At 42.3% G+C, this 16,223-nt stretch overlaps 1 protein-coding gene across 1 annotated transcript in view; it reads left to right on the top strand.

Moving 5' to 3' along the window:
* Positions 1 to 36: 36 nt before the first annotated feature.
* The window catches only part of mbtps1 (membrane-bound transcription factor peptidase, site 1), a 28,807-nt gene continuing 12,620 nt past the window's right edge, over positions 37 to 16,223 (top strand). The window contains exons 1-10 of the mRNA XM_084363231.1: positions 37 to 187; positions 5,556 to 6,146; positions 7,779 to 8,042; positions 10,840 to 11,055; positions 11,322 to 11,432; positions 11,612 to 11,721; positions 12,245 to 12,361; positions 13,017 to 13,084; positions 14,723 to 14,825; positions 15,722 to 15,873. Coding sequence (XP_084219357.1) covers positions 5,942 to 6,146; positions 7,779 to 8,042; positions 10,840 to 11,055; positions 11,322 to 11,432; positions 11,612 to 11,721; positions 12,245 to 12,361; positions 13,017 to 13,084; positions 14,723 to 14,825; positions 15,722 to 15,873 — 1,346 coding nt within the window. The 5' untranslated portion in view covers positions 37 to 187; positions 5,556 to 5,941. The remainder of the gene's footprint in view (positions 188 to 5,555; positions 6,147 to 7,778; positions 8,043 to 10,839; positions 11,056 to 11,321; positions 11,433 to 11,611; positions 11,722 to 12,244; positions 12,362 to 13,016; positions 13,085 to 14,722; positions 14,826 to 15,721; positions 15,874 to 16,223) is intronic.

Raw genomic sequence — 16,223 nt, 5'->3', positions numbered from 1 at the left:
AAGTTACCTAAACCTGGCACCCGGTCATAACCAGACGTCAGTGGTCTGCGGCTGAAGCGTTTAGTGAGTTTGCTGCTAGCTTTTGTTCGTTGGACATTAATCTATCTACCGACAATCAGCTCATGAATACACGGACAGTGGACGATACAAAGAAGCAACAGTGACGTGTGCCACATTGTTCAGCTTGGTGAGTATAATAAAGACACAAAACACCAGCAGATACTGGAAAATACTCGTAAGCTAGCTAGCTAATGCTGTACATGTGATAGACTGCGGGGTCTGAAAAACCTATTAGCATGTCTTCTTGTTTACAAAGCCAATTTCAGAAGGCTAAGTGTAGCTCTCTCGACATTAACACGTGCTTTAAAGGTTTTCAAACAACGTTATTTACAGACTATGAAATATTAGCCCTCCTCGGTGATACATAGCCCATCCTCCAACATGTGCGTCTGCTGATGCTCGCATTGTTTATGCTGATAAAGTCGTCATTTCTGCTTTGTTTTGTTCTGTGGCTCAGATAGCCAACTAGCTAACGTGTCTACATTTCATGTTCAGGTCTATGGATAAAGGTTGTGTCGCACTGGTCAGCAGGAAAGTGTTATTTAACGTGCTTAAATCCTGGCAACACTAGCCCCTTTATGCGCCCTCTAATGTAAACTATAGACATTTAAACTGGTGTGTAGTTTGATTGTGTTTGGTTTGCTCAGGGAGTTAACATGAACACTTAATGAGACAATATGAAGTCTGTTCCATTGTTGAATCACTGGAGGTTTGGCTGTTGTGTTCCTTGAGACCTTGATGTGATACACACTGTAGACAGATTCAGACATGTTGTTATCAACACACCAGCTGCTGGTGGCCTCTGGTACTCTGCATTTCTAGTATGTATTTTTTTTCTCATTGTTCTTGAAGGAGAGATTAAATTTACGTGATTACATTAAATTCATACAGAAAATCATTATCTAAGGGACCCCTCAGTTAACATCCAAGCAACTGACTCCCCCTCCCTGTCTCTATGCTGTTAACCCAGCTGTGTATCCCCCCTCTCTCCTTGATCCTTGATTGTGGTGGGGGTCCTCTCCCAGCTACTAATCTATATTCGCCCAGAGGTTTGGTGCCAGTTTTGTGGCTTGGTGTGATGTTGACACAGGTAGTCCCAGCCTGTCTTTTACAGCCCTGCCCTAACCAGTGGGGCTATTTTTACAGCCCGGTCTCTAAACCAGTAGTCGTTAGCTGTATTGTTGTCTCACACAGGCAGAGATCCTGCCCCAGGCCGGAACCAGTGATTGAGCCCCCCTCCTGCCCTCCTCTCACACCAGACCAGCCAGGGGCTTTTAATTATATCGTCTACACTTTATCTCTTGTGTAAGGCCCCCATCTGCAGAGTTTATCTGCTATATCATTAAGCAGGAGGGTAGCCATCTGACCACACACATACAGTGGAAGTGAGGATGAGGTTTGTGTGTAATTTATGATTAATATAAACCTGATAATATCCTTCAACCTGAAAGGGCTGCTGGAATGTATAATAAGTGATGTTTGCTAGTGTTCCTACAGTCTCTATGGAGGAGATGAGGGCATCAACAGGAGGAACCAGATGGCTTAAAGGAACAATTCACTCACAAATGAAAATTAATGTATTATCCACTCACCCTCATGCTGATGGGAAGCCAGGCGTAGTTTTGCAGTCTAAGAAACATTTCTGGAGCTTCACAGCAAAACAGCGTTGCAGCATTCTCCTGAACCACTGAAGAAGACGGGGACCTGTTTGAAAATGTAACAAAACAACCACACAAAAAACACAAACTCAAAGTCTCCAGAAGCCACATGATCCCATATTGATTTGATGTTATCTACACCCTCAACGTACCGTCAAGCTCGTGCACCCACTTCAGACGGGGTGTGTGCTAACACTTTCAGCTTAGCAGAGATTGAGAGATAGCAGAGATTTGGATTTACAAAGGGTGAAAAAATGTCTATTCAAATCAATGTGGGATCTCGAGGCATCTGCAGATGAGGATTATGCCGGATGAGTTCTATGGAGCTATTTTATGTTTTCCTTTCAGTTGTTTATTGACATTTTAGTACCCATCTACTTCAGTTGTTGAGGAGAATGCTACAACGCTGTTTTGCATGGATGCTCTAGAAATATATTTAGAAACTTTACCTGACTTTCCATCTGCTTCAGGGTGACTACATAATGACTACATTTTCATTCTTGGGTGAACTTTTCCTTTAAATTACTTACTAAGTTAGAATCAGGGTTAAATATCCTCACCACAAGTATACCTTAGGACTGAACAGAATCTGGACTTGTGTATACACTCCTGTGCCATGTAAGTCTATATGTGTGTTTGAGCTTCTCTCTTCATAGCAAAAAAAACAATGACAATGTCTGCTGTCAGGTATCACACACACACACACACACACACACACCGGTGTGTGTTCACAATAATAATGGGTGGCTAACCTGTTTTCATCTTTGGATGGGAGTGTGTGCTTTGTAGACAATAGATTTGTGGTGTGCCTGCTTGAATAAAATGGGCTGAAGGTATACACACACGCACGTGTACATATTGTTCACTGTGTAGCCGCACACTCAGGGCTGGAACATGATGCACACGTGCTCTGGCCAGCAGTAAAGCTCTGCAGCCAGAGAGCAGCTGCTAAACAGCAGTCCAGTCGCCGAGAGGGTTGTGTGGAGGCTAATCGATAAATCAATCCCAAAATGAGGATGGGTGGGCGCTTAAAAATTAGGAGAGTTTCGTAAATGAGCAAAATAACACTTCTTGGTATTGTGTAGCAGCTGAAAGCACGTCCTCTGGTGTACAGTGGGGGGCAGTTACAGGAAGGGAGGTCGCCTTATGTAACCTGGGCCGGACCCTCAATCAGTGTGGAGCTTTTTCTCATGAGCTCTGGTGTTGAGCTCGGCAAATGTATGTGTGTATATTCTTTTGTGTCTAGTCGTGCCTGTGTGTGTGTGTGTGTGTGTGTGTGTTGATGTGTATTTCATTACGGGGCTGTTCGAGCCTTGGGCCACTGGGAAATGATCCTGTACCTGGCCAGAACTTCCCTTTTGATGCAGCCCAGAAGGAAACAGGACTGTGTGTGTGTGTGTGTGTGTGTGTGTGTGTGTGTGTGTGTGTGTGTGTGTGTGTGTGTGTGTGTGTGTGTGTGTGTGTGTGTGTGTGTGTGTGTGTGTGTGTGTGTGTGTGTGTGTGTGTGTGTGTGTGTGTCAGGGAATCGTATATCGCACACTTTCAGGTCAGTTGAGGCAGCCCAGCTAATTCTATTCATGCCGGTCTGTGTATGGTCTGTAGTGTGTGTGAGGTGTTTTTCTACCCAGAGTCCTTTGTAGGATGCAGGATGGGTTTCATTGCAGCAGAAAGATATTTTAGATTATTTTGTTTTAAAGCAGCTCATAGTGTATCATTTGGACTGCAGCCGGTTGTTGTTGGCTGTATAACTCAGTGAGCCCCGTCATCCTTGCAGGTAAGATAAAGGTTTATCTCAGTGTGCACGCTCTATCTAGTAACAGGAGTGTTCCCCGAGGGCAGCACAGACGCTTCATGGGTGGCTAAGTGAGGAAGGAGTCGGGATGCATCTGTATGAGATTTTCACGGTCTTATAAACACATATGTCAGAAAACATCATAGTTTCACAGTATCGCCGTATACGTTATCACACATTATTAAAGCTGGGGTTGGTAAGATTGTAGAATGCAGATAAAGCAAGATAAATCTTCCTCCAGGCCTTTCTTCAAAGCCGCTCCTCTGAAACACTCCCCTGAACGTGCACTACCTGACTACACCCAATACCCAGCAGAGCTCACTGTCCAGCTGGAAGATGTTTTAGTTTTAGATCTTTTTAGTCTAATTAACACAAAAATAAACATGCCCAAATGCCACATTCATATCAACACAAGCTGAATAGCCGTCACAAATGTACCCCAGTCTGAAAATGCGACCTGGTGCAACACTTATCCCTTAATGCTGCCGGTGTGTGCCTTGTTAGCTTGGCTCAGGGGTTGTGTGCTTTGTGCTACTCAGGTAGCGGCTGTCACAGGCAGCCTGTCCAATCTTTTCATAAGGGCCAAAGGAGACAATTTGATGGGCTTATTAGAGGCCTGCAACATCCACAGATGGTTGAATCTTTTGACTTAATTGTCAGAGAGTTTTGTTTATTGATTGCCGTCAAGATGTTAAGAGATTTTCTACGACTGTAAAAAAAGAAAAAAGTTATTCCTGTACAATACATTTTCCGTTTTCATACAATCATGGCACACCTTGAAACCGGTTAACCGCTGCAACCCTGGGAAGGAGTGGGTAATTCTACATTCTGCATCTTTCTGCACACAACACCTCCCTTCCTTCCCCTCGGCAGAGCGGGGGAAGCTCTCCTTTCTCTGAACGCTGCAGGACACACAGCCTCTGTAAGGTAGTTTGTGTTGTAGGGGGCTAGAGAATAAAATCATTTCTTATCCGTCCAAAAGTGATGATTTTTACCTTGATTACATTTGTTAGTCAGCAGCAGATCTCAAATACACATAAACATTGATTAATTTCAATAGACAGATACACTTGAAGCAAAGGATGATAAAGATTTAGCCTGACTGATACATCAGGGCTGATATAGTCATATTTTCATTGCATTTATATTAGCAGAAATACGCAGAAAGAAGTTGAACAGCAATTAAGTGCTGTTCAGCTCAATGTTTCTAGGCTACTTTGTTATGATTCTTAATTTTTCTTAAATCTGAGAATAAGTGAGACTGAACCCAGAGAAAGAAAGAGTAACACAGTCTTCCTCTCACAGATGAAAAGTTGAGCAGCTATAAAACACACCAGTGCTCATTTCAGTACTCTGTCCTGCTGTTACAACTTGTTCTGGTATGATCTGTTTCTTATGGACGCTAATAAGAGCAAACTTAAAATCTCTGCAGCTGTGTAAGTGACATTACTGACTCAGTTTTCTGACTTAATGATTCTTTTATACTTGTGCTACTCAGAGTTCAACTGTTGACATTTACTATCCTGTAATTGCCACTTAACAAGTAGTCAGTAGTTAGCCGAGGCTCACTTTACTATATTGTTGTTGTATTTATGTTTTTTACTTATTTAATTGTATTATTATTAGAATAATTTGACACCCAGTTAACTTTACTTTCATTCTGTATATACTGTGACCATCATCTTTACTACCACTATAAAATATCCGCCCCACATGTATCTTAATAACATTAAACAAGGAGTATTCATTGCCAAAAATGTTGTTTGTGTGTTTTATGAGTTTTTATGATTAATAGTTATTATAATTGAATTTTTCTTGAATATTGATTGGGAGGTACTGGCCACAGAACAACAGTATTGTTGTGCTTTAATCTGAATCTTGGATTTCAGCCATTAAATTCAGAAATAACTTTACAGCCACAGCTGTGGAACTAATGGAGATTTAATTCAATATGCTTACAGTATGTGTTTGCAGGCTCGCAAAATCAATTCTCCATTAATCTGAGGTGATGGGAATGAATAATATTTTTTCTCTTTTCCTTTCAGATTCAAACAGGAAAAGGACTGCAGTTGAACCGACACCAGCCTCGTCCTCCGTCACTGCTCCCAGCCTCCTCACATCATCCACCGCTCGTACTGGTTGCCTCCTCCGATTCTCAACATGGCAACTTTGTTCCCCCTCTGGCAGTGCCACTGACCTCCACCCTGGACCACCACCATGGAGAGAAAACGCAGAAAGAAATTAATCTAGCTGCTCAGGCCGTTTGCAGTATGGACTCATTTTTGGAGCTTTGGACCTGAAATGCTGTTTCCTAACCCCTGACCCTGAACCAGGTTTTAGCTGCTCATTTTTCATCTGTATCAGCGCACCTGCTGCTAGAGCTTCATAGAGCTGCGTCAAACTGATACTCGGTGCTACGCTACAACTCAAAATGCTCCTGCTTCCTGTGTGGGCATCCATGCTTTTGGGGCTGCTGGTGGGCTTCCTACCTCTGGTGGGGATGGAACCAACAGGAGGAGCCAAATCTGGCTCCGACCACGCCACCAACTCTGAGCCCCTGCCTTCGTCATCCGGGTCTAACTGCTCCTCCCAGTTAACCCTCAAACTGGAGTTTTCCTCCAAGGTGGTAGAGCATGGTAAGAAGAACCTGTTCAAAGTGGTGAAGATGTTTTTGGTTGTGTCTCTATAAGCCATATTTAACAGCTATGATTATTTTAAAAATCTGGAGGTGGTAGATTTAGCTAGATTCTGTGGGGAAGCCACAACATATCAAGGGTAGGGCTGTCCCAATGTTACACCCCTAATCCAAAAGTTACTGGAGTCCTTTTAATATTGAGAATCTAAGGCAATCACATCTCTTTTATCTTTGTTAAGTTTTACATAATGCAGTATCACTATATTGGATGATATGGCCATAAAATAATACTGTTATATTGTTATTCTATATCATGATATACAGTGTATATCTCCATATTTTAAAGTCTCAAAAACACTTCATAATACCTCGATATCGATATTGCAATAGTATTGGTACTTGCACAAAATGTTAACAGAACAAGATTTGTTTATAAATAATCATCAGTAATGTGACTATAATGACTAAACAAGTAGAACAGTCTGGTAAGTCCATCACTTTACTGTAATGCTTTCTGTCTTTAAAACCAGGAGAAGACAACATTTATGAGACATGGATTCTCAAAATCTTTCTCTCAACCGTCACTGCTGAAGTTTTATTGGCAAGATGCTTCAGCCACAGCTGCTCTCTTGGAGCTGCTTGTAGTAGACTGTAGATCAATATACTAGAAGTGCTTGGGATTTTGTTGAATCACCATCAAGCAGACAAAATGACGTGGAAGTAAAGAGAGTTTGAACCTCGAGAACATGAACAGATACGTGTGACTGAAATTCATTCATGAAGAAATGCTTTTACTTGTTCTTTCTGTAGCTGTATTGTAAACCAGGCCTGTCACGATAGTTATGTCATCGACTTATTACCTGACCCCGACCGTCCTGCTGACCTCGATGTTGCCCGTTGTGTTAACAGTGTGTTATTCATTGTGTCGGTTGCATGGGTTACATTTATTTCATTTATTTTATGTGTTATATTTAAATATTGTTTTCAAATTTCAATTCCAATATTGTCTGAATAATGAGAGATAAAAGCTCAATTGCTCTTTGTAATGGTGTATTTGTATTATAATACTATTATACTATCATTAGATCAGTGGCATGAAATTGTCTTAGAATAGCACTAGTATCATTCATCACCGTTATGTCTGGGATGATAACTGGTCAAACATAAAGTAGTTACTGTGACAGGCCTAAATGCAACAAGGCCATTTCAAACTGATATTATTGCAGGTACTTAATACTACATACAGCTCAGTTAAATGGTAACTGTGTAGTTGTTGTGCTGAGCTGAGAATATAACACACCCCACCCAGCTCGTTTACACAACCTGTTATTCATGCTCGGTCCTTTTCATATAGATTCTATAAATACCAAAATCAATTGGACTCGTTTTTCCTGTTTCAAAACTAATCAATAGAATGTTTTTGCTGTTTACTGAATCAGTCGTCTGTCAGGGACAGAAAGAAAAGCTGTATTTACTGTGCTGTCATCAGCAGCCAGCAGTGTGGATGTGTTCGAACATTCAAATATCTGCTTTAATATAAAATATTGTTCACCTCAATACACACTGTTTATCAACACATCTCCTGCCCAGTCTAGTCTTTAAAACACCCTCCTCCCTCTCTCTCTCTGTGCAGAGTACATCATAGGATTTACGGGCTATTTCTCAGCCAAAGCTCGCAGCCTGTACATCAGCAGCGCCCTGCGGAACGCCGGGGACGGAGCGCTGGAGTGGCACATCGTTCCCAGAGAAAACCCCGCCTCCGACTTCCCCAGCGACTTCGAGCTGGTCCACATCCGTCAAGCATCACCCAGCAGCCTGCTGACCTTAGAGGACCACCCTTACATCAAGAGGGTGACGCCGCAGCGCAAAGTGTTCCGCAAGCTCAAGTACTTTCCCTGTAAGTCTGACAATATGGTGTGACTGTGTGGGAGAAAGGATCGCAGTGTCTCCGAGGCTGGCACGTCCACCCGAGAAATATAAAACTGTGCAGAGATACAGAAAGCTGTTTGTCTGCTGCAGCTCACAGAATGTCTCCTTGTTTGGATGCATTTCTGTCTCCGCTGTGTTTGTGCTGCAAGTAAGGATTGTGTATCTTCATGTGAAGCGCAGGCCAACTTTGGGGTGTTGATGCTGGTCAGGTTGTGTGTGTAAGTGTGTGTCTTGTGGGGGATGGGAGGAAAGACAGAGAACGTCTGTGTTTGCTCACCGTGGGAGGGAGTAGGTGAGTCAGTGTGGTGGGGTTTGCCTCGATGGGGGCAGGGTGGGGCACATCTTGGGCCTGGCACTGGATGAAAGCCTTCAGTGTGCCCCCAGCCTGCTTATGTACACATGTGGAGGCCATGTATAGCACATGAAGCCTTTTATGTGTTGAAGAACAATGAGGAAGTTCTTTGTCCTTCACAGTTTTAAATCTCTGTCAAGATCTGGATCACAGTTTCTAAACTTAACCTCTGCTGTGTCTCAGTCAATTAGTAGGAATAGTTCATTAGTTTTTATACTTTACTGTGTTTCAAAATGTTCAGCCCTTAACAGCCATAGGTATTATTTTTATAACCATACCATTATCTCCAGTTCATGAGTTAATTATTCCTTTTCTCCAGATAACAAAGATTGTTTTCTCACGATAACAGATTCATTTATCTCTTTATAACAAGAAAATAAGCATTGTTATCCTGAATAATGGGATAAATTATTCTGTTATCACAAGAAAACTAAAGGCTGCTCTCTTTCATCACTTATAGATTAATGTTTATTAAATCAGCAGTGCCATGCACATGCATAGAAGGCGTCTTGACAAGTGTAGCAACTAATTTAAGTTAAAAATGTACCCTTTAATGATCAATGCATCAGACTGTACTGTAGTGTTATTCATTTACATACAGTATACCAAGCTCCCACCAATGTGGGCAGTTTGTTTTCCCTATGACGAGAGGTCGTAGTCTACTGGACAGTAACACATCTGCTTTGGGTTGGTCACTGTACGTAAGACTGTTGTGTCACTCTGCCCTGTCTCTACACTGAATGGAGAGATTTTGCGCTGCTTACACTGTTATGCTATCTGTCACAGACTTACAAACATGACATATCCACCACTCTAGCCAGCTATTTCTCACAAGTGTCTCACTTTGCAAAGTCTGTGTAGAAAAAAGCACTAGATATTAATTCTATTGTTACACCATCCCTTACAGTAGCTATAATGTAAATACCCTCGTATCAAATCAAAAGGTAAAACATCCAAATGGCGAACGTTTTTAAAAAGTTATTAGGGCTCACTTTTCAAATTCCCAAACCCACCCGCAATGTGTGTGTCCTGGTTCAATCTTATGAATCTTTCGTTTTCTCATGATAAATGATCTCTTCATCATCTCTCATAACATTTGTTTATTTTGTGTTTTGTACTTGAAAAAAACAATTCAAATTGAACTCACTATCACAGGAAAACAGACAAAAATAATACAGTGTGTGTGACTCATGACGTCTCTTTACACATTCATACCTTCAGCTAAAAACTTGCCTCAAACGACACATTTTCAACATGAATATTAATTCTCTTAAGTATTCCAACGTTCTTTCACCTTTTTTTCACCTCTGTCAGAGATTTTCTGTGACCTCATTTCAAGTTCATGTTCATTTCAAACCCTTTTCCAGATCCAGATCCAGATGATGAAGTTACATCACACACAGCTGTAGAAATTCTTACAAAATTGACCTTAACCTCTTTTGTCCATGCTTAATACACATTCTCCTCTCACATAGTGTGATTATTGAAACAGCTGGAGTTATAGATTTTGCACAATCCTTTATGTGCAAATGTGATTTAAAAAATGCAGTTTAAATAATGCAAGGGACTGTAACACAAACACAGACAGCTGAGGCTGTAAGGTGACAGTACCACTGGTTAGCCACATTTTACAGACATAGACTGTATTCAAAAAGCTTAAACCACCCGGTGCACTCTAGAGAAGCTAATGGAAATACTGCAGAGCACGTGTTGCTATGTTTAGCTCAATAAGTGACCAAATGGTTTGTTTATTAACAGAACTGTGTGAATGTATTCTGAACGCATGAGAGAGCAGGTGTATGTGTCGGAAATTATTTACATGACGTGCACTGAATTCAAATTGAAGCGGTCAGTGTTTTGAAGGTGGCTGCAGTGTCCTCACACCATCTTCTGGGAGTGTAGATGCCTCTAGATACACCTTAAATCTGGTTGTAGAGTAAAATAAGGCAATGCCACGTTCACTGGACACTTGTTGTATGAGTTCATTTGAAGCAGCTGCCCAGTGAGGTAATTAATTGTTAGGAGAGATAAGAGAGAAGACCTCACTCCTAATCTAAAGGTATAAAAGACTGCAGGGCTCCGCTGCTGTCTGCTAATTTGCTCCGTCCAAGTGATTCGGATGGTGATAAGATTTGCTGAAATGAGGCCGAGTGATCAGCCTCACATCATAGCCAAGAGATGGAAGGAGGGAGAGAGACACAAAGAAAGGGGGGAGAAATGAGATGAAATGAGGCATCAGAACGTGATGAGCGTGATCAGGAGAACAGGGAGATTGTGTCTCTGCTGAGGTGATCGTCTCAGCAGAATGAGCGTGATCATCTAAAATATAAACCTGGAGTTCCCTGAATACAGATTGTAGAAGACTTCATTTCAACTTTGCTGTAACACATCCGCCTGTGTTCCGTCTCCATAGCACCCGAACCTGCCGCGCCCTGCAACGCCACCCGCGGGACGCAAAAATGGCAGTCGTGGCAGTCATCACGGCCTTTCCGACGGAGCAGCCTGTCGCTGGGCTCAGGTTTCTGGCACGCCACTGGTCGCCACTCCAGCCGGCGTCTGCTGCGGGCCATCCCCCGCCACGTCGCCCAGATCCTGCAGGCAGACGTTCTCTGGCAGATGGGACACACGGGTGAGACCTCCGACCTTTTGACTTCTCTGATTAGAGGGCCAGGGTGGTGGGGTCTCGACCAAACATCTGCGCTAAATGTTTACATGATCAAACAGAAATGAAGGACTGATTTAATGAAAGAAGGCTCATGACAGAAAAACTAAGAGAGAACATCTTTTATTTGATTTTGATCTTAAAAGTAGAATGCTCTTCTGGCAACCTGTTGTTATTATTGACATGTTGTAATTGAAATCGATTTCACCTGTCTGTTGTGTGTGTGTGTACAGGTTCTGGTGTGAAGGTGGCAGTGTTTGATACAGGCCTCAGCGAGAAGCACCCACATTTTAAGAACGTGAAGGAGAGGACCAACTGGACTAATGAAAAGACACTGGATGACGGTGAGGAGGAAGAACAGTGGTGGTGATAATTTGATAATGGCTGGTGCTGAAGCCCAAAAGTTGGCTGAAGTTGTGCTGGGAGTGCTGGAACAAGACCGAAAAAGTGTGTGTGTGTGTGTGTGTGTGTGTGAGAGAGATAAAGATTGTTGGATGACGATCAATCTCTTCCTGTTTTTCAGGTCTGGGCCACGGTACATTTGTAGCAGGAGTGATAGCAAGCATGAGGGAGTGTCAGGGCTTTGCTCCCGACTCTGAGCTGCACATCTTCAGAGTGTTCACCAACAACCAGGTATAAACATTCTCCCAACACACCACTGGGCTTTACAGTTGTAGTAGTATATGGGAAAAACAACCAAAGATATTAAACTATAACTTTTAAATGATATCATCAGGCAGTGCTGTGTATTACCTGTAAAATTCAGGATTCACTTTTCTATCCAAACATCTTAAATGCATGTTAGTAAATGTTTGTCATTCTTTTGTTGTATGTTGCTTGTTTTTAAATTGTTGTTTGTTCCTTTATGTGAAACTGTCTATGCTGCTGTCTTGGCCAGGACTCCTTTATAAAAGAGATTTTGAATCTCAATGGGAATATTCCTCATAATATAAAGGTTAAATAAAACAATGGACAGTAGTTCTACCGTTTGATCCAGCAACAAAATATAAACAGAAACTCTGATAACACTAATTTAGTAAGCCCTCTCCACAAGTCAGTGACATATCAAACCTCGATTAAACCAGATTAAATCATGTTTTAGATGCTTTGGACTATATGAGATTATATGAGATGTTTGTCTGTCATCTCCTCCCAGGTATCGTACACATCATGGTTCCTGGATGCTTTCAATTACGCCATCCTGAAGAAGATTGATGTTCTCAACCTCAGCATTGGAGGGCCTGACTTCATGGACCACCCCTTTGTTGACAAGGTAAAAGACACTAGTTTTAATCCAGAAACATGGACGGGCATATTGTCACAAAGACAGAAATGCTCAGGTCACTGAGTAGCATCTGAAAAACTTTGACTGATATTACGATGAGCAGGTCGATGAGAACAGGTAGCAGATATTTAGATGTTAATGATGCTCAAATACATAAAATGGTTCACAGAACAGCTCTCTCCCTCTCAGTTACACCCTCACACAGCGTGTTAATGAGCCGGAAAATCTGCAGGTCAACTGTCAGTGAAAACGGGTCAAACCAGGTGCATAGCATCATTGGAACACTGCTCTGCAACATGTTCACTGCCCACAGATGAGCACCACAACTACATACCATCTGCTATCTGCATTAAACAAAATATGTCTTGCTGTTACAGGTTGACAAGTGCATTTGCCCATTTACAGCGCCTTTTGTGAATCACATTAGTGGATCAGAGTGTCATAAAGATTTAAGTGTCAGTCAGACTTGTGACAGTAATGTCTCTGGAAAAGTCACAGTCTGTTCTGGTGTACTCTGTCCTCTGTGTGACCTCACTGCTGTCCCAGTAAAGAAAAATAAAAGCTGTAATTAAATGTAACCCACTGGGAGAATGTCATTTTCCTCCCACACTGACTCGCTGCATTTTTTTTGTTTGATTGACAGGTGTGGGAGCTCACTGCCAACAGAGTGATCATGGTCTCTGCTATCGGCAATGATGGACCTCTGTATGGGTATGTTAATCACTTCAACTTTTAAAAAATCAAAACCGAACTTGTGAAAAAGGACTTTTGAGCGAACACTTAATCCTAAAATAGTGTGATCTGTAAAGCTCTCACTCCTGTTTCAGTCCGGCTCTCTGCAGGTCTGGAGATGTGTTTGTACAGATTGAAGTCAGTTCAACAGAAGATCTTCTCTTTTAAAATGAATTTAGAAAGGTCTTTGACAGTATCATTAGTTATACATTTTTTCTGATTTGTGGCTGTCTGAAGACATTATACATGTATAAACTATAAGTGAGACTGATGCGACAGTGAGCATGCAGGAGGCTGTTCAGTGCTTTTTTGTGGAGTTTGAGTGAGCAGACTTACAGCAAACACTGTCAGCCCTGCTGGTGACAGTAGTTAGGAAGCTGTCAATTTTAGCAAAAACGTCATCCCTCCGCTTTGATTATAGCCGTGGCCGGACGGACAGTCAATGTTAAAATATTCCACATCTCAGGAATGCCTCAGTAGCTCCATCGGTGTGTCAGCCCATGAACAGAGGCTGGGTTCAAATCCACTCTTTGGCTTTTTGCTGCATGTCATCCCCTGTTCCTGTCATTCTTTCTTGTCACAATAAAGCCAAGCCATATTATGACTTTTATTCATTTCACATACTGACAGTATGTGTGTATAAAAGTATACTGTACACTTGGACGTCCTGCTCAGTGGCCAAGTGGTTAGAGCATACAGCTCATGTACCAAAAGCTGCAAGATCAGCAGTTTAAGTCAATTTCTGCATCTCCAGCTGTGGGCGTGTCAGCATTTACACTGTATTTTTTGGCAGGAGATGAATTTTCTAGTTCTTGATCAATATATCAAACAGAGCTGGGCAGCATCGGTTGTTTAATAAAATCCAGTTTCGTACAAATTCAGCTCCATCACTCCAGAACAGAGCTCTTCAAATTTCTGGAGGAAGCTCCTGATTTTTTTTTAATTTAATGATATATATAATTCCAGTATCGTTCAGCCCTACGTTCTGTTATAAATGGTTCCTGAGTAAAACATCACACTCACTTTATCTGACTGACTGGGTCTGATATGACCAGTAGTGTATTGTGGCAAACTTCAGTTAAATCTTTCTGTATAACTCAACTGACCGAGTCAGTTTGTTGACGTTACGTTTTCAGCTTTTACAGGTGCTTAGCATTTTAGCGAATTGCTAAACACCAGCAGCATTATCCCACAATTTGTAGCCGCAGTGGCTGCCGCTTCAGCAAAGTTACACGTTCTCACTTTAAGTCTTGCAACATTATCACTGTGTTTGGGAGACAAATCACTTGACCATTACTTTAAATGGATATTTTCTCATTGTAAAAGACATTCTATGTTGTTGTTTAATGAAATCCTCGTTGAACTGTGCAAACATGCCTCTTCCCCTGTGCCATTTTGTCCGCTTAAATTATCCAGATGACCTCCGTACCAACTTGGTTTTATTGCCCTGTGGAACAACTGCTGACTGTTGCTTCTCTGTAGAAGATCATTAACAGGACAAAATGGGGAAAAGAGGCTCTTGTTTTTGTTGTACTCGCATGTGGTAGTGCTGTGACTGATCCGTGAATTGCTCCTTTAAGTCTTGTAATTGATGTCAAGTACTTTTCTCCCTCTCAGCACCCTGAACAACCCAGCAGACCAGATGGACGTGATTGGGGTCGGAGGGATCGACTTTGAGGACAACATCGCAAGGTTCTCCTCCAGAGGCATGACGACCTGGGTGAGTTACCCCAGGAACACACACTCTGCTACACACACAGTCCCACGCAGTATCATTTATCAGTTTTAAAGCAGACATCTACTCCAGAGGCCTACTTTGTGCTTTAGAAGCTAGTCAGCCATGATGTTAGCTCCTGATCCCTCATCCACATCCCATCAGCCGTCTCATTCTCACACACACACACACACACACACACACACACACACACACACACACACACACACACACACACACACACACGCCACTTTTTTATCAGTCATGGCCAAAAGCAGACATCTGATTAAGGCTTCACTCTCTGATCCAGTCAGTCTCTCTGCCCCCTCAACTACCCTCAGCCAGCCATGACGAGGCCAGAAGGAACAGACAGCGCTCACTCACTCCGCCCACTCAGCTCTCCAACCTGAATACATCAAAAACATTTTTAAATGCAGCCTTTTTACCAGCAGCATTCTCCGCTTTTGTTCATTTGTTCTCGTCTTCCAACCTTTTTTTTCTCGCCCTTTTATCTTCTACTCATTTTCCTTCTGCTCGGCAACTTCCTTTGTCTCTCTGCCTTTGTGTTTGTTGGTATTATGTGGCGGTGTTGATCTCCCTGTCAGCACCATCACATAAACAATCAACACCTGATGTCTGCAGGATGTCTATATTTCCACAGTGTTTGAGCTTTGGGAGGGTTTTGAATAGCCCCTCTGACTACATGATGTAGGCGTAATGACATGAACTGAAACATACGTTTAAGTGTGTGAGTAAGAGCTATTTTAAATTTTGAATTACAGCTTTAGGTCTTTCAGTTCAAAACAATGCCACAATACACACTAAAGGGTCAAACTACAGTAGAGGTTCTGTTTGTGTCTGTCCTTATCTCATGACCTGTCTCTGCCCCCCCCTCTGTGCAGGAGCTGCCAGGCGGTTATGGCCGGGTGAAGCCTGACATCGTCACCTACGGTTCTGGCGTCCGGGGATCAGGGATGAAGGAGGGTTGTCGCTCTCTGTCTGGCACCAGTGTGGCCTCTCCTGTGGTGGCCGGTGCCGTTACTCTCCTGGCCAGGTCAGTATCATAAACTGGACTGCGCTGGCTTCAAGTGTCAGGAGCTGGATATTTTTTATCATTAAAGTAACTGGAATCTGGAAAATTGGAATTTTGTGTGATCTGGCGCCCCCCACAGTTTCTGAGTGTAACACCACAGTCATAAATACAAATCTAAAGTCTGTCACGTAATGTCGGTGCTAACTACAAACAAAACTCATGACATCATAACAATGTTATGTGTTGAAGACTTGTATGTTGAAGTAAACATGTATGTAAGGCTGTGATCCTCCCCTCTCACTGAAGTTACATAGTGCTGAGACAAGTGACGGAGGGCTGAGACAGACATCATTCAGCCTATAACAAGACAC

This window comes from Pagrus pagrus, assembly GCF_965226575.1.
Source record: "Pagrus pagrus genome assembly, chromosome: 10".
NCBI classification, from domain to species: domain Eukaryota; kingdom Metazoa; phylum Chordata; class Actinopteri; order Spariformes; family Sparidae; genus Pagrus; species Pagrus pagrus.
Note: the sequence above shows the minus strand (reverse complement) of the source record. Positions and strands in the feature narration are given on the sequence as shown.